Source organism: Telmatherina bonti (genome assembly GCF_933228915.1).
Source record: "Telmatherina bonti genome assembly, chromosome: 8".
Classification (NCBI taxonomy): domain Eukaryota; kingdom Metazoa; phylum Chordata; class Actinopteri; order Atheriniformes; family Telmatherinidae; genus Telmatherina; species Telmatherina bonti.
In genome coordinates, this window is record NC_136626.1 from 8,715,757 (window position 1) to 8,739,071 (window position 23,315).

At 38.9% G+C, this 23,315-nt stretch overlaps 1 protein-coding gene across 1 annotated transcript in view; it reads right to left on the bottom strand.

Annotated features, from left to right (window-relative positions):
- Positions 1–19,853: 19,853 nt before the first annotated feature.
- The window catches only part of nos1apa (nitric oxide synthase 1 (neuronal) adaptor protein a), a gene marked incomplete at its 3' end in the record, with an annotated part of 184,588 nt that continues 181,126 nt past the window's right edge, over positions 19,854–23,315 (bottom strand). Inside the window, exon 10 of the mRNA XM_079244963.1 lies at positions 19,854–20,437. Within this exon, the coding sequence (XP_079101089.1) occupies positions 19,854–20,437 (584 nt within the window). The remainder of the gene's footprint in view (positions 20,438–23,315) is intronic.

Genomic DNA, 23,315 nt, shown 5'->3' on the forward strand with positions numbered 1-23,315 from the left:
ATTTTATTCCTGAAAAAATACATGAAATCATCACAGCTAAGTGAGAAAGGAATACATGGCTCCACAGCGCTCCGGCTCCTAGTAAGCCTAGCTACAGTGCTGAAAAGAAACCGAGGGTTGTTTTTGTTTTCCTCTATCAATGATGAATAATAAGCTGTTCTTGCCGTACGTAAGGCTTTTTTGTATACGATTAAACTTTCTTTCCAGGTTAAGTGAGACTCCTCTAGTCCTGATGAACGCCATCTGTTTTCCAAACCCCTTGATGCCTGTTTTAGAGCTCGAAGCTGGGAATTAAACCAGGGAGCCTTCATAATCTTACCTAATTTCTTCTTCTTTAGGGGAGCAACATTATCCAAGGTTGTACGCATTGAAGCTGTTATAGAATCAGCATGTTGATCAATCTGAGCAGGAGTAAAGCTTAAAGGGGGACTCTCAGTCATGCTAACACATGGTAGATGTGAAAAAATTGATTCAATTGATTGTTTAAATTTTGTAATATTATTGTCTGATAAACATCTACTATAGTAGAATTTATTTTTGGTCAGTGAGTAATCAAATAAAGTGAATTCAAAGGTTAATAAGAAGTGATCGGACAAGACAGGGTTTTGAGGAAATACTTTGAGCTTATCAGTCTCAATACCATATGTTAGAACAAGATCAAGAGTATGACCATGAGAGTGAGTGGCTCCATTGACATTTTGTGAAAACCCAATTGAGTTTAGAATAGAGCTAAAGGAAATGTTTAAACTATCATTTTCATCGTCAACATGAATATTAAAATCACCTAGTACAATGACCTTATCAGTAGTCAGCACTAACTCAGACAAGAGATCAGAGAATTCGGTCAGAAACTCTGAGTAAGGTCCAGGTGGGCGATACACTAATGCTAAAAGGAGCGGTTTCTCTGAATTCCATTTTGGATGAGATAAATTTAATGTCAGGAATTCAAAGGATTTATAGTTAGTTTTGTGCTTAGGATTAATTAAGGATTAATATCCATCCACGTCTAGAGCAGTGACTGTGGGACTTCTGTTGGCACATCAACATACCAACCCGAATACCCTCTCTATATCATTTCTTTGGAAACAGCTAGCCGTGTTTTTCTTTCTATCTTTTATAATCTTTGTAGTTACATTTTGGTAATTTAGTGCATAAAAAGCAGTTTAGCCAGTATTAGCTTGTATTTGCAGTGTGTGAGTCAATGGGATTTCAGGTGGTTCATGGATTTTTTGTGGGGTGCGCTGCATCTGTAAGTGTGCATGTCTGTGAGTTCGGATGTGATGCTGTGGCCTTAATGGGCTGCATGTCACCGCCGCCGCTGCAGCACCAACTGCTGACGGTGCTGCTGAGCGGACCAAACTACAATAACTAATTTCCTGTTGTTTTCACAACATTCGCCCCTTTTACCTCCTCCTCCTTCCTACAGCTTAAAACACTCTGCCTGTTCATGTTTAAAGGTCTGTCGAGACAAAAGATAAACCCTTTACTAGGCTAACAACACATCGGAACACTTCTTATTTCCTACCACAGAGAAGAGTGTTGTTATAATGTTAGAGGATAATTTGAAAGACTTAAAAAAAATTGGTCTTTTTTTTTTTTTTCTAAATGAACTAAAGTTACACATCTATAAGTAGTCAGTACAGACAGTTTTCTCTCATTTTCACGGCTGAGACCGATCTCAATGAAGTAGCTGAGATGCAGCCTGATGTCTGCAGAGAAGAATTCTATATGGTTCTATGATTTCATGGGCAATCATCCAGAGACATTCTGTGTGTCCAATGAAGTGTACAAATATGATCCTTCACGCAATAAAGGGTTAAGAATAATAAGATTCCAGTGTAAATATGTGCTCAGGAGAGATTTTCTTACAGGAGAACTGCAGCCTGTTTGTTTAGGTCTCGTATTGTGTTTTTCTCAAATTTACAAATATGTCTGATGAAATCCATCTGTGAAAATTAAAGATGAGTTAGTTGGTTTTTTTTTTTCAGGAAGTGCTGTGGATTAGTCTGCCTTATAACAGCCAGATGACAAACTGGGAGAAAACGGCACAAAGAGGGAAGATGCAAACAGTTTTCTGAATGCTTCAAATGCAGAACAAGTAGAGCAAAAGTATGGAAAAGAAAAGAATCAGAGCAATAAAAAGATTTTACACAAAACAAAAGCAGAAAAATGGCTTGAGAGAGGAGGGGAGGAGCGGCAGGCTGAGTCCACAGTCAGGATAATGCAATCGTCTGCAACACTAAAAGCAAATCCTTTCCAAAAGGGAACTCATGTTAATCAGACAGTGTAATTATAGATTAGTCTGTTTGTTTGAACAAGAGACTCCTTCAGAGAACACAGACCAGTTCCACAGGCCGTGTAGAACGGTGAATATAGGCTGTGGGATGTAACGCATCTTTAGTTTTAAAGCCAGAAACCAGATATTTGGAGTGACACCATCTTGGGCTGTTTGGAGATGGAAGTTACTGGATCTGCAGGGAGGAAAGCGGTTTTCTTTGCAAGTAAGAAAACTGCTCTGCTAAGAAAACTGTCTAAAATCCAAAATATAGCTTGGATCTGTCCAAATAAAGCTAAACATTACAACACCAATTTTATTCAAGTAGCTCATGGAAGGAAAGATGAGACAACAACTAGCTTCAGCAACCTGGCAATTCATTTTTTTCAGAGCACATGGAAATTATTGGCTGAATGATTTTTCACATTTATATATATATATTTATATACTTCTTTCCAAACTCTTTTTAAAAAGAATTAATAAAATGAGAATGAAGCATACTTTAAGATAATTAATCCCACAGGGAAACTGCAAGTTAAATAAAAAGGAAAAATGACAATAAAATATTAAATATTTATTTAGATTATTTAAATGTAATAAGCTGATTTAGTTTGATATAATTACAAGCAGAATGAGATATATTTACCCTCTGGCATCAAATTAAATTAAATTTTGACTTTTAATTCTAACACACTTTCTGTTGCACTTCCTTTTAAATTCCAGGTCAACATAGTTAAAATTCAAAACAATAAAAATCTGAAATGGTTCAAGTTTATTCTCTTGATACAGACTGAACTGAGGCAGAAAACATGGTGGTCTTTGAAACAGAGAGCTAGCAGAGCGTTACATGCTTTTACAGCTGTAAATAGAAGCTAATAAAAGATCATTTTCCTCAAACAACTACTGAATGTTTTAAAACAATGCTGCATAAGTTTGTGACCTTAAAGCTTTGGATGGCGCACTGACATCCATTCTGCACATTTCTGGAGGTGTCGCTGTCCTGCAGCATCCAGACGCTGTGAAACCACGCTTCAGTGCTTCTGAAGTGACATGTAGGGTTTTGGCCCTTTTCCATTAGCATCCGTTTGTCGCAACTTAACTCGCCTCGACTCGGTTTGCAGGGTTTTCCACTTGGCTTTTGGACCCATTTACTGGTACTTTTTTTGGAACTCCTCAGCCGAGGTTCTCAGCGAGCTGAGTCGGGTTGTGTGTGACGTCGCCAGACTGCATGCCACTATTGGTCAGGGACGCGGCCAATCAGAGGTCAGGGTCAGGGAGTGACATCACTGGAAAAGCGTCTCCAACTCGCAAGATGTTTACATCACGTGACAAGCAATGGCGCAACAAAAGTCTGTTCCGTGGTCCAACACTGAGGTGGAGACATTTCTTTGGTTGGTTGCGGAGGAAAGGATACAGAGCGAACTAGATGGAGCGACACAAAATGAAAAAATCTATCAAAAGCTTTCAGACTCAATGGCTATGGGTACCAAAGGAGTTTTCAGCAGTGTTGAGAGCTGAAAAAGCTAAAAACGACTATCGGCAAGTCCAGGACCACAATGGTCGGAGTGGATCAAACAGACGAGACTGGAAGTGGTTCCAACAAATGGATGCAGCAGACCAAGTAGCAGATTGCTATGGGTCCTGTGTTGTTATAGAGCATGTCGTGCACAACACTGATGTCACAGCAATTTCACACAAATCCCGCCTCTTTTAGACCTGGTACTAAACTGTAATGGAAAAGAAACAGAACCAGAGTTAAGTTGAGACAAGCTGATACTGATGGACAAGAGGCATTTGTTCTACAGCACTACCTCACATGCTAGCAACTGGATATCAACACACTAGCCGCTTTCAACTTGCACAAATCTGATCCATCAAAGAAGCACAAGAGGGTATTTATTATTGGTGGAAAGAAAAGAGAAGATGACAAAGCAAGAGATCAAATGGGACATCAGACTGACTTTTACCGGCTGGAGAGATCTCAGAAAAGAGACAGGATGTATGCCAGATGTTTGCAGCTCATAAGTGTTGCTTTAATAACAACTAATAATGAACCAACAGTGAATTATGTCACTACATTTACAGCAGGGTTCTATAACTCTGGTCTTCATGAGCTACCATCCTGCAGGTTTTAGTGTTTCCCTGCTGTCACACACATGACCCAAATCAGCAGCTCATTAACAGGCAGGTGCAGAAGATGACAAGTTGTTTGAGAACATTTTTTATTTGAATGAAGTGTGTTGTACTAGGTAAACACTAAAACCTCCAGGATGGTAACTCACAAGAACTGGAGTTGGAGACCCCTGATTTACAGTATCTAAGAGTCAGCAGTTGAATCAGGAAACTTGTTCTGACCTGAGTGAATTTTAAGCTGCTTTAGAGCTGCTTTAGCTAAACTCAGACCAATTATAAAAACCTTATAAAAGACCCTTATCTACATCGACATGGTGTCGATGTAAGAATCACTCACACCCGGAGCTGAGGCTGCGTTATTGTCAAAAGTTATTAAACCAAGTTTAACAAAAAAGGAAAATGAAATAAAATCCAATGCAGAGTAAAATACAGTTTTAATTCAATCATGAAGTCAAAGCCCATCAGATCGTTATTCCTCTCTCTTTCAAAGAGGCTTAATATTTAAACGCCACCATTTGAGACCTCGGCTTCGTTCAGGCAGCGGGAAGCTGTTAGCTCAGTTTGGCTCAAACAGATTACAAAATGAGAGGAACGACTGTCGGAAGGATAAGATGCTCTTATAAAATGTCAAGATGCAATCAAATCTTATTAAACTGTTTGACACGTTTCTAAAACAGGTTATGGCCAAAAAACTTGAACTTTCATCTGAGATTGATGAAGCTACTGATGGTAATGTTGTCTATGTTTGAAACTTTCAGAACAAGCAAGTAAATAAACATGAAATCCTGGTTCTTATCAAACAAATAAGAACGAAACCAACATCTTTCTTTCCCCTGAAACTGAACAAACCCAGTCTGAGGAGGCCCCAAATAATGATGAAATGTCCTCTGAATAGTTGGAAATGTGTGTACACAAAGCAGCCGTATCACATGTTTGCGGGATTCTATGAAGTTAGAAAATGTGAAGACCAGCAGAAAAAACCCACTTCCTCCTCCTCATTTTCATAAAACTTGTTTTTTCCCTAAAATAAAACCTGAAAAAAATGAATGCAATCAGACAATTTGGTGCAACAGATGAGACCAAAGTCTCACAGTGGGATGAAGAAATGAGAGATGAGAGCTGCGCTGAGAGGATAAGCGACCTGAAACACGCTCACTTGAACACAAACAGTAATCTTCAGGCCAGACAGTCATTATCACTGATGTATTAAATTACAGCTCTCGCCGGGCTTCATTAACATGCATGTGTGTCCTGATGTGTGTGTCCAACAGTGAAGCTGAATAGTATTAATAATAGTGAGGCAAATTATGTCTGTAGTCTGAAGCAAGTGAGAAAATACCTTCCTCTATCTCTTCAAACAAACACACACACACAACTACATGTGGAAGGTTTCCTCATCAATTATTTATAGTTTCATTATAGCATGATGATTAAAGTGGGTGGGCTTTGAAATGAGCTGATGTCGCACTGATGAGGGGCCGAGCAGGAAAAAGTTAATGAAGACGTTCTTGAATGAAGCAACTCCACTTTGACTGACAGTTTCCTTTTTACTTTAACCTGCAAGCAAACCTTGACTCCAAAAATGGACAAAACTTCCATCTTTTAGTGGATTTCATGCAACAATTCTTGACTTTCTGGTTAAAAAAGGACAAAAACAAAAAGAAATTTGCCTTTTTATGTATAGATGGCTAAAGTGCAATAAAAAAGAAATGAACAGATAAATAAATGTAAAACATAAAAAAAAAAAATCCCCCCCCCCCCCCATGAATCAATGCATAAATAGGATTAAATATAAGTTTCCCCTTCTAGAATATATAAAGATGGACATGATCATAAATTCAGAATAGATTCTATATTTAAATAAACAAGAAGTTAACAAATATCTCTGAATTTTCTGTATTTATACCATGGTCTGGGTGAATACTCGATTCTGATTGGCTGCAGGTTGCCGTTTAAAAAGTAATAATGGACACCAGTTAGAAAAAGTTCCGTCAAATAGCCCAATAGTTCTAAATCAGTGCGCTGGCTCAAACAGCAGTTGGTAACCATGGCAACAGAAATGTTAGCGACAAATGGGCCAAAAGTGTGCAGACTGAGGTGCATCCTCATACCCGATGTTGCACCTCAACGTGTGTGCCTCATCAGGTATTTGTTGCAATAGTATCCTGCTGCCGAATGCGCTGCAGGTGCTCTCAAAGCCGGTTACCTTGGAAATGCCACAACAAAAGACATTAAATAGTCCGCTCTGCCTTTTCTTTTGAAAAACATTATTTTAACAGCAAAAACATCATTAGTAAATGATCTTTGTGATCTTTGTGAGTGACCATGGTATAAGTGGGATAATGCCCTCTGAGGTTTCCATTGTCAGAAATTAATGGACCTCCGCTTCGAGTCGGACAGTTCACACCCCTGCGTCGTCCATTAATTTCTGATAATGGACACCTCGGAGGGCATTGTCCCTTACGTATTAGACCATGACCTATTTATTCATTCATTTACATATACATTTATTTACAAGTCTGAAATAACTGATTTTGTCTTTTTGAGAATCTAATCGATCACTGACTGCAGCTTAAAGAAAAAAGCTACAACACTTGAAATAAATTTCCTTCTAATTTACAATTATAGCCTTGTTTTTTGAATAATGTTTTTTTAATACATGAAACATTTTGGTTTCATATTTATTTCTATGTTATACTTTATAAGAATTTTACTGCTTCCTATATGAAGTTTCCATGTTACTCCTAAACATGCATGGTGATGGATGAAGATCCTTCCTAGATGCTATAATTTTCTTTTATTAAATTAAATTTAAAACTTAACAGAGAACCAGAAGGGTGTTTCTACTGTTACATTCTTTACAGAAGCAGAGGTGAAGGAGCAACTAAAGCAGTAAACTCTGAACTCTGCAAATGACAACAAAGCTCATCTCCCTTCCTCCCGTGTCCCACTTGACCTGCCCTTCTCTTTTTAAACAGACCCTACATAATAACAAACAGGAGAGGACAGCACACTTTGCATTTCATTCCAGAAAACATCAGTCAACATCAGCTCTGTGACAGGCTGAGCCTCCTGATCCGACCTCCAGGCCTCCGGAGGGAAAACGGAGGCCACATTAACAAAACCACCCTGTCCTCTTCGTCTTCAGACATTTTCTCCACTACCTCAGGTAACCTCTAACACAATACGCCACTGTTTTCTCTTTAGGGCTGCTTTCCTGGCAGAATTCAGACGACCAAGTCTGTCAAGTGAAACTAATACTAATGAAATGCTGAAACAAGTTCTGACTTTGCAAAGGTCAAAATCTCCACTGCAAACTTCTGCTGTTACAATTCAGAAAAGGGATGAAAAAGCCCTCTTTCCTCTCTTTTGCATAATCTGCATCCACCATACATGACCTTTCTGTAAATACGGCTCAAGTGTGGCGAGACGACCCAAACACTTCCATCATACGTTCACTTTCATCATCTTTGGGGAACCTCGGGCAGATTGTAGCAGATTGTTTAATGATTCCTACATCATAAAAGCTGCTGATGAGACATTTCACTTAAAACTGCTAATAACTCAGGGGAACAAATAGCTGGAAAAGCGTGTGAAAAATCCACATTTAAAGGCATCTTTCTCGGGTTAGATAAGACTAAAGGCTTCAGATGAAAACACATTAAACTGATGCTCAAAGTTTCTACCGTGAAAAGTCAAAGATGAAAGTCTGAGATGAAAGATTCTCTTCATCCTCTGAAACAAAACTGTGGGTTATTTTTATTTTATAGTATTCTGGGATGAAAAACAAAAACAAAGACAGTGAGCAGCATCCAAACCCTCAGCCACCTCAGCTCTCGTAACTCAGGTCTTAGATCTTATCGTTCGTAAAAGCTGTTCCCAGTCAGCATTAGAAAGGTGATGAAAATCTCAAAGCTTTTACAAATACTTGTTGATCAGAGCATTCATGTCTTCCTTAAAGCAGTTCACTTGCATTTAGGCATACAGATCAATAATGACGCAGCGATGCGATAGATAAAGAAGAAAAGAGTTTCAATTGCTGCTGTTGCCTCCTCAGTTTGATAATTTAATAAACCTCTTGGAGCCCTGATGATGTTCAGGCTAATTCTGCATCACTTTATAGTGTTTAAAGGTAGAGTATGTAAGATTTTCAATATTTTCAAAATAAATTAACTAAAAAAAATAACTACAATCATAATTAGTTTTTTTAAAAACATGGAAGTTCCATTCTGTCCATATTTGATGCGTTATTAAATTACAAGTTTAATTAATGACAAAGACCCTTCTTGAATGTTTTCTGACCAGTAAAATCTTACATACTCTGCCTTTAATAGCAGAAGATTTCTGGACTGGTTTAAACTCAACCATCAGCGCTACATTAGAAAGTTCCTCTTCACTAGCTGTGTGTGTTGCAGGAGGAATCCTGAATGAATCATTATGTACTTGTTAAGGAAAATCAGATAGAGTTGTGCTGTGTTTACTTGTTTGTTCTTTTAACTAAAAAATACAGATGATGCATCTGTTTTTATTATTTAGACTTCTCCATAATTTGTTCAAAAGTCCTGCATAACAAAACAAGGAATTTCTACCAGTCTGTCTCATCAGGTGGCTCATGCACATTAGTAAATGAACAGTGATGGTTTTTTAACACCGTGGTCCTAATCTGAGCCGCTCTGACTCTCAGGATCCAGATAAAGTAAACTACCTGGTCTGGAGGTGAAGTTAAAGTCTAAAACCAGCTTAAAACAGGGTTTCAGTTTGACATGTTGTAACACAGCGTAAAATAAAGGTTACACACAGGAAAAAAACAGCAATATAAAGTTTTCACAGTTGTCCTCTCAGCAACCAGCCAATAAAAAGAAGCTTTGTGAAACATTCCCCAAACATGGAGTCAAAGACTTAAAGCTGACACAAAAGTTTTAAATATGAACCTTGCCACAGGTTGTCTGAACCAATCCTTCACTTTCAGGTTTTACCTATTTTATTCTACAATTGTAAAAGTTGGAAATGAAAAAAGTTCATATTTCATCAAAATATCAAAGACATGTTCCTTTCTCAACTTTATGCCTTTGGAAATCTTTTCCCCGCTTGCCGGACTGCTCATAATGACCATGAAGAGGGGCATTTCCATGTGCTGATGTCATTTTCTTTACTTCAAAAGAAACATACTACTTTACAAATTGCTACACTGGACAACACTACAAAAACAAAACAAAAATAACAGGAATAAGCATCATAAACATGGCTAAGAGACTTTTCTGTGCACTGTGATCTGAACAGCCGCAGTGCAAGGCAGCCACATCACACACAACTCTAATTACAAGGAGAAAATGTACATTTTCTCTACCGCTCTCTTTGTATGGCTTTCTTATAATGGAAAAAATACATCCCCTGTCCACATGAATACACAAACCAAGGCCACATGATGAGAGTTCATGTCGTTCACCGCCATTTTTCTCATGAACTGTGAAATTACTGCTCAAAACTACAGAAAAATGACAGACACAAACATTACAGATTCCTCAGACGTACCAAGTACAACTCTGAAGTAAATAAAGTGTAAAAATAAACTGGGGCAGCAGAAGAACTTAAAAAGACAAAGGCACAAAGAGAGAGGAGTAAAAAGACTGGAGGTTGTAGCCAGACATGTTTGGGTGCCTTCAGTCTCCTCCATATCAAAGTCAGTGGTTCAATAATTCATTCAGCCATTTGCCACATCACCCTCTGTCTGACCGAACAGCTCCCGGGAGAGCCGGAGTGTCTGAGAGACAGAAGTACAAGTGTAGTCATGAATGACGAAGGATGGGAAATGAAGCAGCAAGAAAACATCGCAGTAGTTCCCGACGTCCCGTGACTGTCTGCTGCGATCGGCTCCCCTCTCTGTCAACACGTGCACTTCTGCTCCATGCACATTTTAAAATAAGTACAAAGTAAAAACAGAGCTGTGTTTTCTGTAGGGATGAATGAAATATCGCAAGATTAGAAGCAACAAAATCAGAGTTGATCTAACGCTAACATGTGTGCTCCATTCAGAGAAAATGAACATAAATAGGGTAAAAAAAAGCACTGAGCATGGATGCATCCTGCTGCATCACTTCATGTCTTTTCCAATTAAAAATCTAATTCATTTGCATTATAACAAAGAATGTTATGGGAAGTAGGGTTGTAACGATATGCTTTTGTCCCGATTTGATTCGATTCTGATTTTTTGGGTGCCAATTTGATTTAAATTGCGATTCTCAAAATTCTTTGATATTGCTGATTTTCGTAGATTAAAACCCCCCCAAAAATGTGTAAAACTTTTTTGCTAGTAATTTTTCTTCATTTCAGTTCGGAAAAAACAGTACAGTGGCCAGACCATCATTTTGCTGCTATAATGCTCAAGAAGACAGGTAAAAAGATGAATAAAAATAATAAAAATTTTAAAAATTTTATAGTCGATTAAATTTTTTTTATTGAAAAAAAAAAATTGATTTTAAAATTGTGAACACCGACTCCTGCAGCTTCGGCCACAAAATCTCCCCGTGGGACATGGTCATACTGGATAATCAAACTCACATGGTCCACTCAGGAACTCTGGTCCACTGTATGTCCAACATATATGTCTATGTTTATAGATTTTCTTATTTCAAATATATATATAAAATGCATTTAATCTTCGACTATTAAGACATGACGAGATGGATGCTGCATTCTTATACTGTAACACACGAACTGTGTCAGGTGAATATGTACAATTAAAGATGCTGTTGTTGAACACATCGGCTTCGGTTCTTTGGGTTTCATTGTGCACAAGATAGTAGAAGCTGCCTGAAGGGATTTACTTCCACTATGATGCGTTTAAGTCCTGTGAGTCAAGTGCCCCTGATGACAACTTGCAGGTTTTGAAGGTTTGATTGAAAAGAGAAAAAAAAATCCTTGCTGTTCTCCTGGGATGCCATGTCAGATATGTTCAGCTTTCACTCTGCAGCCGGTGGAGTCAATCCATCTTATTATTTCTGTCTGCTTGACTAATTTTCAGTTCATTGGGTATTTCTGCACAACCTGCTTACCAAGAATCAACATGAACCCTTAAATGGCTTTCAACGATGACAAAACAGAATGCAATTGTAATCAGTTCAGCCTTTATAACTCCAAGCCATGTGCTTGTTATTAATGTTAAATGGATGGATGGATGTAGATGTAGAATAGAACAGAATAGAATAGAATAGAATAGAACAGAATGTATCAACAGATACAGCAGCATGAAGACCAACCAGAATGAGAAAAACAGAACTTTGTTGCCTTTTCTCATCTGCAGATCATTCTTGCAAGTATTGGCTTTCAGGAGAGAAAAACATACAACGGAAACTATTAACATATTTACAGCTTGCTCTAGCTGTTTGACTTTTTTTGTTATTGACAGTTATTTCATGCCACTATTCACCAACTATCTCAGCTCCTTGTTGTGGCCTCTGTGCATCAAAACATCTTCTTGGCTTTATTCCTGCCATTTAGGTACCTTATCTTTTATGTTTTCACACAAACATAGAACTTTCTGCTCACTTATTGGTCTTTGGCTGCTTCTGATTGGACACTGCAGACTGTTCAAGCTATCTGATTGGCCAGAAGTTTGACAGGGAGTGGCTTCATCATCATTTGTGGGTCAAAACAAAGGTCTCTTAGTAACACAGTAGTCATAGTAATATTTTTTATTATTTGTTATAAATTATGGCGTTATCATGGATTACTCATTGTGATTGTACCATAATGTCTCAGAATAAATTACATGTCATTTTAAATTATTTTGTGGCTAGATAATAAACTTCGTGGATGGGATATGAACGCCATAGATCCTTTAAAGGGTGAACTATCCATCACTACCGTGAGAGGTTGTCTACAATATTATCGATGGCACTCGGGGGTGCTGGTGATCTAGCAGACTCCTAAGGGTCATACTGTGGTGGAGAAGTTTCATTGCTGTTCATGACGGGAACAAGATATTTTTCTAACACAAGTTTCCATCTATTTATAGATGATATATTTTACACACTGTAGCTGCGCTGTAATGAATGAGTACATTCCACAGCCAACCAGCAGGTGCATTGCTGGGATCTACTGTAACTAGGTGTGTGTTGGATCCCGTAGTGGCAGCTATGTGTGTGTGTGTGTGTGTGTGTGTGTGAGAGGGTATTTAGGTGTCTCTCTGCAGGTGACAGCCTGAGCGGTGTATTGCGCATCGATCCGAGCTGCTCCCTCGCTGTCCCTGCCGTTAACCCCAGTTTCAAACAACATGTGTCTGTGACTGGGAAATCGATAAAACCAACCATGCTCTGTTCAGATGGACGAGCTATACGAGCAGCCGAACACAACGGTGAGACAGAGAGGACAAGACAATTATGTTCACCTTATTTTGGAACATTTTAGGAATCTCATCATACTCAGCAGCTTGGTTTCGTTTAGAAATCACAAGGTTGTTTTTACGCTTGTTGTTCTTTCCACAAGAACCAGAAATGACTCCAAACTGCCTGACAATTAGCCTCAGTCTAGCTCTGCTATGGAGCTTCCCATAAACTCCAGATCAGGTGGTTCATTTGAATCAACAGTTTCTGAGAAGCTGCGCTGATGACTTTCTCCTCCACGAGCCCTTCACGCTGTAATTACTGCTCCCTCTGTCAAGGGGAAAGGCCGAGGCCCGTACCTTGTTTTCGCCTCACACAACATGAATCGCATGAAACTGCAACAAGAAACTTCTGAGGAAAAACCATGCGTCTGACATTTTGGAGAGGACGGAGGAAAAGGAGGGGTTCAGGAGATAATGGGAGAGTAAAGTAAAGGTGGAGCACAAGTGAGAGAAATCCAGATGATGTGAAATGAAGGAGGAGAGACAAAAAGAGTATTTATCCCCGAGGCTGAGGAGGCAGAGCAGAATAGAAAAACAGTTTTGGAATAAGAATGGAACTTCAGATATGGAAATTGGTTTAACGGTAAAACACAGACAGAAACTTTGAAGGAGCTGAAAAAGAATTTCGTCTTCTGCATTTCTCAATGAGACGAATGTTATAAAGTGAGAACAATTTTAACGCTTTTAACTTCTTGAGGAAATGACTTAAATTAACCTTTTCACATGAATCTAGACTTTTTCTTTTTTACTTCTTACAAATTCCAATGTGGATCTACAGAAATTGTGTTTAGTTTGACCATCAAAAGCCTCACATGACAATTAAATGAATGAATAAAGTATACTGTAAATTTAAATTCATACTTGTACAAAATAATACACAAATAAAACCAAATATTAGATTTACAAGTTTAATCAATTAAAAATGGCAGAAACCACTACTTAAGCAGGGGGTGTTAAGGGTAAAAAAAATATAGAAATAGAAAATGTATAAAAATGTGTTTAAAAAACTAAAAAAAAAAAAAAATGTTCAAACACCACACATCAGTTTATTAAAGTCTGAAAATGGGACTTTCGGTGAGACACTGGTTTTCTACCATTTTGCTCAAATTTAGTTTATTCCAGTCACTTATCAGTGTTGCAGATATTTTCATGCTCATGCAATATGTTGACCAAATAACACATAAATAAGTGAAACAATAACATAAATATAATAAGAAGCTAAAATAAATTAATGGTGCCATTATGATGCCAAAATGGTGGCTGTAGTTCAGAAGGAGGAGAAGTCGTCTCTCAGCTAGAAAGTTGGAGGATTGATTCCAGACTTCACCTGTCTGCATGCCTGACGTGCCCATTGGGGTATAAGTGTGTGTGAATGGGTGACAGTGACGTGCTGTGAAAGAGCTTTATACTGGAAATCACTATATAAACACAAATCCATTTACCAATTTACCTAAAATAAAATATAATAATGAATGAAATGAAAAACAAAACAATTACTTAGTTTTAGACCTTCAAATACTTTTTTTTCCCCATCATGACAGAAAGGAACTAATGGTGAACTACGATGACTTGTTGCTACATTTACTACTGCAGCGCAGCAAACATAAAAGTAAAAGTCAACAGCTGAATCAGGAAACTCGTTCTGACTGAGGCGAGTTTCAAGCCACTTTGGAAACACCAACTAAACTTGGGTTAGTTATAAAAACCTTCGAATTGATTAATATCTGTAAACAATAAGACCAGAGTCCACACCAGACTGACTTTTACTGGCTGGAGAGATCTCAGGGAAGAGACAGGATGCAAGATGAAGTAGCTATTGTTAGGGGGCGCTAAAGTGCTAAAATATGCCAAAGTTTAGTTCTGCTGCTTTTAATTCAATTAGGAGGAAATTTGGAGAATTCTTGAAGATTTTTTTTTTTTTTTAAATCAGTATTAAATTACTTAGTTAGGTAAATTAAAAAATTAAAATTAAAAATTAAATCAGTTAGGTAAAGAATAATTACCAAAGTTGAGGAGGAAATAGAAAAGTATTTGTAAAAAGTGTTGAGACGTCAGTTTATGTATTTACATGAGTCTGTTTCATTTAAAGCACTTTGATGTGTCTTCTACATGAAAGGTGCTACACAAACAAACTTGCTTTGAAACGTGACTGAGAACGATGCCAAATAAGCATTTTTCTGGATAAACCGATAAATAACTGGAAATGATTAATCACAACATGGTGCCGCTGTTTTAAACAGTGCAGCATCAGATTAATTCAGATTCAGTGCAGATTTAACCAAACTGGTCCAATATGTGTTAAGGCTAATTTTACCTCTGAATCATTGAAATTAAAATAACTTCAGATTTAATTTGAACCCACAGAAGGAAGGAAGAAAAAGAAATAAGGGGGGGAGGGGCTTTTAATACACTGAGGACAGAAGGTTCTGGGTGTTTCATTATTTCTGATAAATGTAAAAGGAACCCGAGTGGATTAGAAGGAAATTATCCTGAACTTTCAGTTCCTCCAGTCAGAGATCTTTGCTGCAAACCACGCTCTACCTGTCCTCCTCCAAGCTGTGTCACTGCTGTAATAAAGATGCAAGTTCATTGTCCTTCATCATCATCAAACAAGTGTGTCTTTGAGATTGAGTATGAGAGGCAAGGTGGAAAGACTACAACGCCTCTCTCGGGTTCTGTTCTGATGACAACTCTTACACTTTCTGTGTCAGACTCATGTAGGTTTTCCCTCTGGTCCACACTGGATCGGGCGCAGTAGAGAAGACCTCAGCTTGGGACTAAATTTTGATCCAGGGCCACTATCTTTGAGAGACACACTCTGGTTAATCCCCATGCGTGACTGACTTGACAAATGTCCAGAGAATCTCTGTTATTCCTCAATGCTAACACCTTCAGCTGCACGAGAGTCTGTTCACTGGATGCTTGTTTTGATCCTATCTGGCTAAAGCTCTTTGCAAAAGATATCGTGCACCACTGAAAGTTGGCCTGATTTCTCAAAGTCTTTATACTAGACTGTCTGCGTTGAACAGGACTGCTGCTCTGATGAACTGGAGGCCAAAATGAAAACTCAGCGGCTTTTCCTGTAAAACAAAATGAGCACTTTAATACAACATAGAGCCTGGAGGCCATACACAGAGGACAGTTTAAACAAATGAGAACACTCTGTCATCTGTGAGCCACCGTTCTGGCACAAGGGGGGAGGTTTTGGTTTGGTTTTTCGGGTTGAACAAAAGAAACAAACAGTGTTCCTCAAGGTCCAGCTAATCCCAGCTTTGCATACATTATAAAGCAGGGAAAGTGTGTGGACGAGTGAAACAGAGTGCAAATATGTTCCGACTACCAAGTCAAGACCAACAGAGGGCTGCCTGCAGAAGTCAAGGACGGAGCAGTGCAAAAGTCCTGCAGGGGGGGGGATCTTCTTTATGTACATGGTTAAAACTGCAGCTGTGTGTTGAGCCTCTGGTTGGATTTATGTTACAGCTTGACATCTCCATAATGTGACATAGCAAAGATGAGCAAACACAAGGTCTCACATTTCAACCTGATAAAGGACAGATGTGGGGGGGGGGACTTTAGGGTGTGCTAAAGGTGTAAAGGTGTGCTAGATGTGTGAAGACGTCCGTGTGTGTCACCATGAAACAAGGCAAAAGAAAAAGGAAGGTAATGAAAATGATGCTAAATGTGAGGAAGAGGAGTTTCTGCATGAGCATGCATATGGATTTTGTGTCCTGGCTTATATTGTAGGCGAAATGAGACTTAATGTAAAGATCGAAAAGTGCCGTCAGACTGAATGTGAAGCAAATGATCATCATAAACAATGCAGTGATTGGAAACAGAGATGCAATGATACATGCACCGCCGGCGTTTGTGTGACAGCACACACCGAAACAAACTCCAGCAGGGCTGCAGTCAAATAATAAGAGAGATAACCTCCTAACGTCTGTTTTTTAACTTGTTAAAAACTGTAATGAGGTCACAGTTTGATGGTAGAAACTCCTGAAGATGGCTGTCATGTGTGTCTGCATCTCTAACTACAGACATTAAACCCAAAATCTTTCTTTAAAATACTTCTTCATGGTTACTTTGTCTAATGGAATTATAAGCTGGTATATGCTGATACTGTTTTTTATTAACATAAGTACATGAAATGTTACTTTGTTGTTAATTTAAAAAGACAAAAAAAAAGCCAGGATGAGGCTGATCGCTCTGATCCTCACAATTAGTCTGCTTGGAGAATTTCTTTAAAACCTGCAGCTAAAAGTAACGGCGGGATCAAAAATGTAGTTTTTCCATAAAGAATGGGTCAGTAGTTTCTATTCTAATAAAAAAAATAAAAAAAAACCCACCTTGATAAAAAAGGATGATGAAGAGCAAAGAAGGCCCATTCGTCCTTAAACAATACGTAAACGGGGATGACTGTTTTAAACGTTGTACGTCGCTGCCCTCCTACTTCCATGCATCTTTTACGTTGCCATAGTTGTTAAGTCAGTTCATCCACTAGAGGGCAGTGCTGAGTTGAGAGTCCCCGTTTATGTTTTGACACCAGTTGGTAGCGGTAAAGCGTCGCTATAAAGTTGTTTACAACCGTCAGAAAACGGCAGAAGACGTAGAAGAATGCTGTTATCAACTTTTTCTGCATCTTCTTCAGGTGCTTTTATTGGGTAATTTTTGCATCATCTTCTTTCTGTTCCTCTTCTTCTTCTCTGATTTCATGCTTTTGCTGGTTGCGTGTCGGCTATATAACTCAGCACTGCCCCCATAATTTCCAGTGGTATTGCTTCGTTTTCTGCGTCACATGACGGACAGATAAAGCCCTTGAAAGCGGACCACATAATCCGCGTAACCGATGCAGGATAAAACTGTACATCTGTCCACACATTCGTCTTCTGCGTTGAGCACAAATGGGCCTTCAGGAAGTCAAGAATGGCCTTGAATTTTAAGATTTAATGATTTACCGCATTAACAATTCAGGTTGCAATTCAATTATCTTTTAAAACATTAAACCCAAAAGGTTTTTCCTTGTTAGAGACCCGGAAAGCCATTCAGAACAACATGTGTCCCTTAACCGTGTAACCGGCTCCTACAAAGGGACACGTGTCTGTCTGAGAGGAACATTCAGGCCTTCGGTATTTGTAGTTCGATGAGCTATTGTGGTTGTTTCTTTGAAACTTGTGAGACTTAAATCAGGAACGTTCGAATGTGAAATAAACCAGACGATTCCCAGTTTGTTTTTATTGTTTACATTTAGGCTCCTATTTGAGCTCGGTGTTTAGGGATTGACACCTTCTTCTTATAATAATCTGATTAAAAAACACATTTCGGGGCAGGATTGAGCTCTTTTGCATTTAATTTCTATTTAAATAACTTATTTATTTATTTTTAATCATATCTACATAATTTCTGTCTGAGTATTCTGGCCAAATTTGAGACATTTTTCCATGTAATTAATCTTTTAAAAGCTTGAGATTGCAGGTTTAATCTGTTATCTGACATTCTCTAATAAATATTATTTATTTGGGCATCCTGAGCTCGACTTGATGCTTTTATGTCAAATATAATATTGTGTCCAAACTTCATTAATTCATTTGTGCTGTTTCAGTCAGATTTGATCCACAGAGGTTCTACAGCTCAATCTTTTTGCAAGATACACAACCAAAACAAGGAATTCACATAACACAGCACGCCTCAGGGGCAAGATGCATAAATGATACACAGAAAACAAGTGTACACCTTCTCTATCACACAAACTGGTATTTATACAAGGCGAGTGTAAACTGAGAATGTCTGAATGAATACAAGTGTTCTCAGAGCAATTTATTCCTGACAGTCATGTTGGAATATGAAATGAGACTTGAAAGAGAAAACAAGTATATAGAGGTCAATCTGATTCCTGCAGATGAAGCAGGTGTAGCCTGGTCTCGTCCTGCTAACTCATGTTGTTTTTGTGTGTGTTGATGCATATTTCAGCCTCTCATTTCTATATTGTTAATAATTTGAGTAACAAAACCATGAATTTAAACTCATTTCATTCGCTGCACCTCACTGATGAGTCTCAGTTTCACTTTTGGGGGAAATTGTGCTTCTTCTCTGTTGCTTTCAGCGTGATGCCTTTTAGTTGTGTGTTTGTCCACATCGCTTCAGGGCTGTAAACAGGAATGAAAATCAAGTGTGTGGACGTGCAGATAAGTTCAGGATGATTTTCAGTTTTAAAATAGCTTTTATAAATCTGGCATGTGGATAATTGTATTTTTCTGCACTAAAAGTTTTAACCATTTTATGCATCTTGCCCCCAGGAATATGTAACCCCTGCAGTGTCTTGCATAGAAAATTATGCGATGTTTCAGCAAAATCAATGAGTTATGAGCTTTTAGAAAATGTTGTTGCAGCAACAATAATGTAATAACACCCAGTAATGTAATTACTTTGCAATTGAATAATGTAATAAAGCCAAGAATGCAATAACATGCCAATAATGTAATTAGATCATTTTTGATGAACAAACTCCACAAAAACTTCACAAAATGTGTATTTATGCCTTATTTATGTATTATTACATTATCAGCTGCAGTTATTACATTACTGGCTCAACAATTTAAATGAATTACTGGCAGCTTATTATTTCATTGGCTTAATAACATTTAAATTGGCCAGACGTACTACGTTATTGGCTGTCAGAAGATTACTGGTTGCTACACAACCTTTTCTTGACGCTGGTAATGTTGGATGAGATGAAGATGCACCGAGGTAAAACATGGTCAATGGAATTCATGTTTATGCAAAACAAAATAGAAGGAGGATAAATTGTTTGAACATATCTAAATACTGATGTGTCAAAGTGATCTAAAACAGCGACCCGGTATTGACCCGTTATATTTGGGGTGAACCTTGTAAAAACAACGGCAGAACTCTGATCAGGCGGAGCCTCTTGCTACATACTGTATTACCTTTACAGATCAAAGTGAATGGAAACAACAGATCACTGCTTCCTTGTTTCATCTCAGCAGCAGGTTTCTTCGCTGCTGAATCCCAAATGAAGGACGGTGTGCATGTTAACGGTGAGGGTTACACTGCTATTTCATCTCCCAGACAGTCAGGTGCTCCCTGTCTGCTCAGAACATTGAGCAGCCTCAGCGTCTCCTCATCTGTTCCCCAACCAAAGATATCCATCTCCTCCTCCTCCTCTTCATCCTCCCCCTCATCCTCATCCTCCCTGTCATCGCTGTCATCCGTGTTCGACTCGTACTCTGAGGCGATACCCGACTCGCGAAACCTGGCGAACTCCAAGCAGCCGAACGATTTGACTTCGCGTGACAACAATTTTGTCTGCGACTCAGACGCGTCCTGACATTTTGTCTCCGGCCAGTTAGTCTTCAGCGACGGAGGTGGCGAGGGTATTCGAGGAGGTGGGGGCCCCGGGGGCCCTGGAAGGAAACGGAAACACTCCAGTTTGAGTAGACACTGGTCCCTACCTAGTGGGCTTCCTACAGTCCCATTTGAAGAAGAAAAGGCGTTGCTGGTGCCGTCGCAGGCGCCGAGTGCTGGCAGGTTGACGGCTGACACCTCAGGTTTGGGTGTGGTGGGGTCGCAGATCACTGGCGGTACCGTTGACCGGAAGGTGATCTCCAACAAACTGTCCTGGGAACCCACTGGAGAGAGGAGACAGGGTGAGAGCATGAGAAGAGGAGAAAGCCATGAATAAGCAGGAAAAGACAAGATGTTAATAACAGATCAAACAGTTTATAATCCCCCCCAACATCGCTGTACCGCAGATTTAAATTCACCTGCCAACTCATGAGCAGGATGAAGACAAATGTCTGAGGACATGGAGAATTACAAATCCAAACAAAATAAATCACTTCTCTGCTGATAAATCAGTGCAGTCCTGCACAAGATAAGCAAAAAGAAAACATATTATTATGCATTTCATTATCATCATCATCATCATCATCATCTTCAGGGTGTGTACTTTGGAGGTTCAGACCTGCATCTAAAGATGCATTAAAAAAAAAACATTAAACATAATCTGAAAGTAAAACATGAGAAATGACTCAGAAGTCTGTTTCACTTCTTTATGGAGGACAGCACCTCTGCTAGCCCCCCCCCGTACAGGGGACAGCGTGGGATCCATGCAGTTCAGAAGATCTCTGCACACAACAGGAGGAGCCAGATTAAAAGTGCACAGGCCCTTGGGCCCAGAATGTTCCAGGGGGCCCCTTCCCTACCGCAACATTGTCAAAAGTGGGAATGATACACTGTGAAACGACATTTCTAACATCTCTCAGCCAATAGCAATAAACTAGACACTGTGGTGTAACTATCTGGCTTTTATGTACATTTTGTTTCATGTCCAAAATGCTGGTTGTTTGCCCTACATGGGTCCCACATGGGCCCTGGTCCTGTCCCCATAATGTCCAATTGATAATCCGGCCTTGACAACAGGAAGCACCAGTGCTAACACGTAGCATACCAAATTGACCAGGAGACACTCAGCTAAAAGACTCTCCCAAGTGTTGTAGCTGAAGTTAAACTAAATTCAAACTGAGCAGCTCCATGAAAACATAAAATATTTCTCCTTCACAGCTTCTGCTTAGTAATTTACTTCAAGCAAAACACACAAACGTGTGAGAACAGAGATGTCCGCTGTGCAAGCTAGCAGTTAAGAAAAAAACAACAACAACCAAACACTGCTGACTGCTTTGTGGTCAAAAGTATTTCTCCATCTTATTGAACTTTGCTAATGTGTCTCCTGTGAGTTTTCCTTTGTGTGAAATGAATCAGCAAATGGCAGTTTCCATGACGATGTAGAGGGTCTTGTATTCACTCCTCCTATAATATAATATCATGATATCTTGGGGTTTTCTGGATCCTCATGGTGTTTCTAATGTGGATTAGGGGTCCATCCCTGACTCTGACCATAGATGGAGAAGTCCATCATCAACATGTGTTATTTACCTATATGTTTATCGACATAACATTTCCCCTATAACATCTGTAAAAGTGCACTTTTTTTAACTTCTGTATTTGCGGTTTCTCATCAGACACTACTGCCTTCGGCTGGTTTTCCCTGGTTGATAAGATTTCCATGTTCTACTGTGTTCCAGGTGAATTTACAATGACAGTAATCTATTCCGTAATCTCATGTGGCACATTTCTTCTGATGCATGTAGCCCTTATAGTTATGAAGATTTACGTAATTTATTTTCAGTGATTCGTTTCATCAAGAAGAGGTTAACTGGAAGCAAACGAAAAACAACACCTCCTCTAAGAGAGGAAGATTTCGGATCATCCTGATATACTGGTGTTAAAGGTATAAAACTGAAATGTGACGAGCTCAGTTAGATTACGTTTAAATGCTTCCTATATGCCACAAAACTAAACAACTTTTTTAGTTCTGCTGCATTGTTAAAGTCGTCTGTTGAAGAAGAAGTTTGCTTTTGTTCATCTGCACACAATAAGAACAGCAAAACATGTCCTTTTTACCTGTTTTCTCCTGGTAGAAGAAGACTTTTGGAGTTTAATGAGCATAATGTAGCAGTGGATTTTGCAGTATCATTACCTCTACGCTGAAAACACCATTATTTTTTGATGATTGCACAGATGCAGAATGTCCCACAGCACATATGTAGGATGGACATTTCCAGTATCTTTATACTTGGTTGAGAAATGCATCAGGAAGTTTCTCTCTTTAAATCATATTTCTCCACAAATGTTTGATTGCTTTCAGGCTCTGTGTCAACTTTCACACCACAGAGCTTTCTTGGCAGTGTGATCAGCCTCCCAGAACCAGAAGAAAGAAATCCCCTACAGAATGATGCTGCTGTCTCCATGTCTGACTGGATGGATGCTCGCATGTTTTCCACGCTCTGCTGGATGTTGTGACCAAACAGTTTCATGTTTATGCCATCAGGTATGAGGATTTTTCTGGTCACGGTCTGAAAATAACTCGGGCAACTAGCAGGCTGGCAGGTGTCCAGTGGTGATGATTGGCTTCTGTTTGATCACTTAGGCCTTAAGGTGTGAGTGGTGTGCTGCTGCACTCATGATTACACTTTCATAAGTCCTGCTCACGTCCACAAAAATACTCAGTTATAGCAACAATTGGCTTGTAGAGAACAAGTCCAGCCACAGTCCTTCATTAATCAGTGTATGAGTTATTTCTACAAAGATTGTTGGTGGTAGCTTGATATAATCCTTCCTCATATGGACGATGAGATATTGAAGTATCACAATATTTTGTGTAACAATATTATATCTAACAATATTTTAACAAACAACTGATCTTTAATGATGAGTCAGATTTTATTTTCTTTATGCATGTTGGACATAAAGGTTGGTGATTTTATTTATTTTGCAGAAAAAATATAGATCTTCTGTTCTTATTCAGTAATTTTATGTCAAGCATGCAGCAGAGTTCAGTGTTAGTAAAGAAAAACTGCAATATATCGTCTTGCTTATTGCTTATTGCTCGTCCTGATACATCGCAATATATCTTATTGGTGGCTCGTATTGTGACAATACACACCT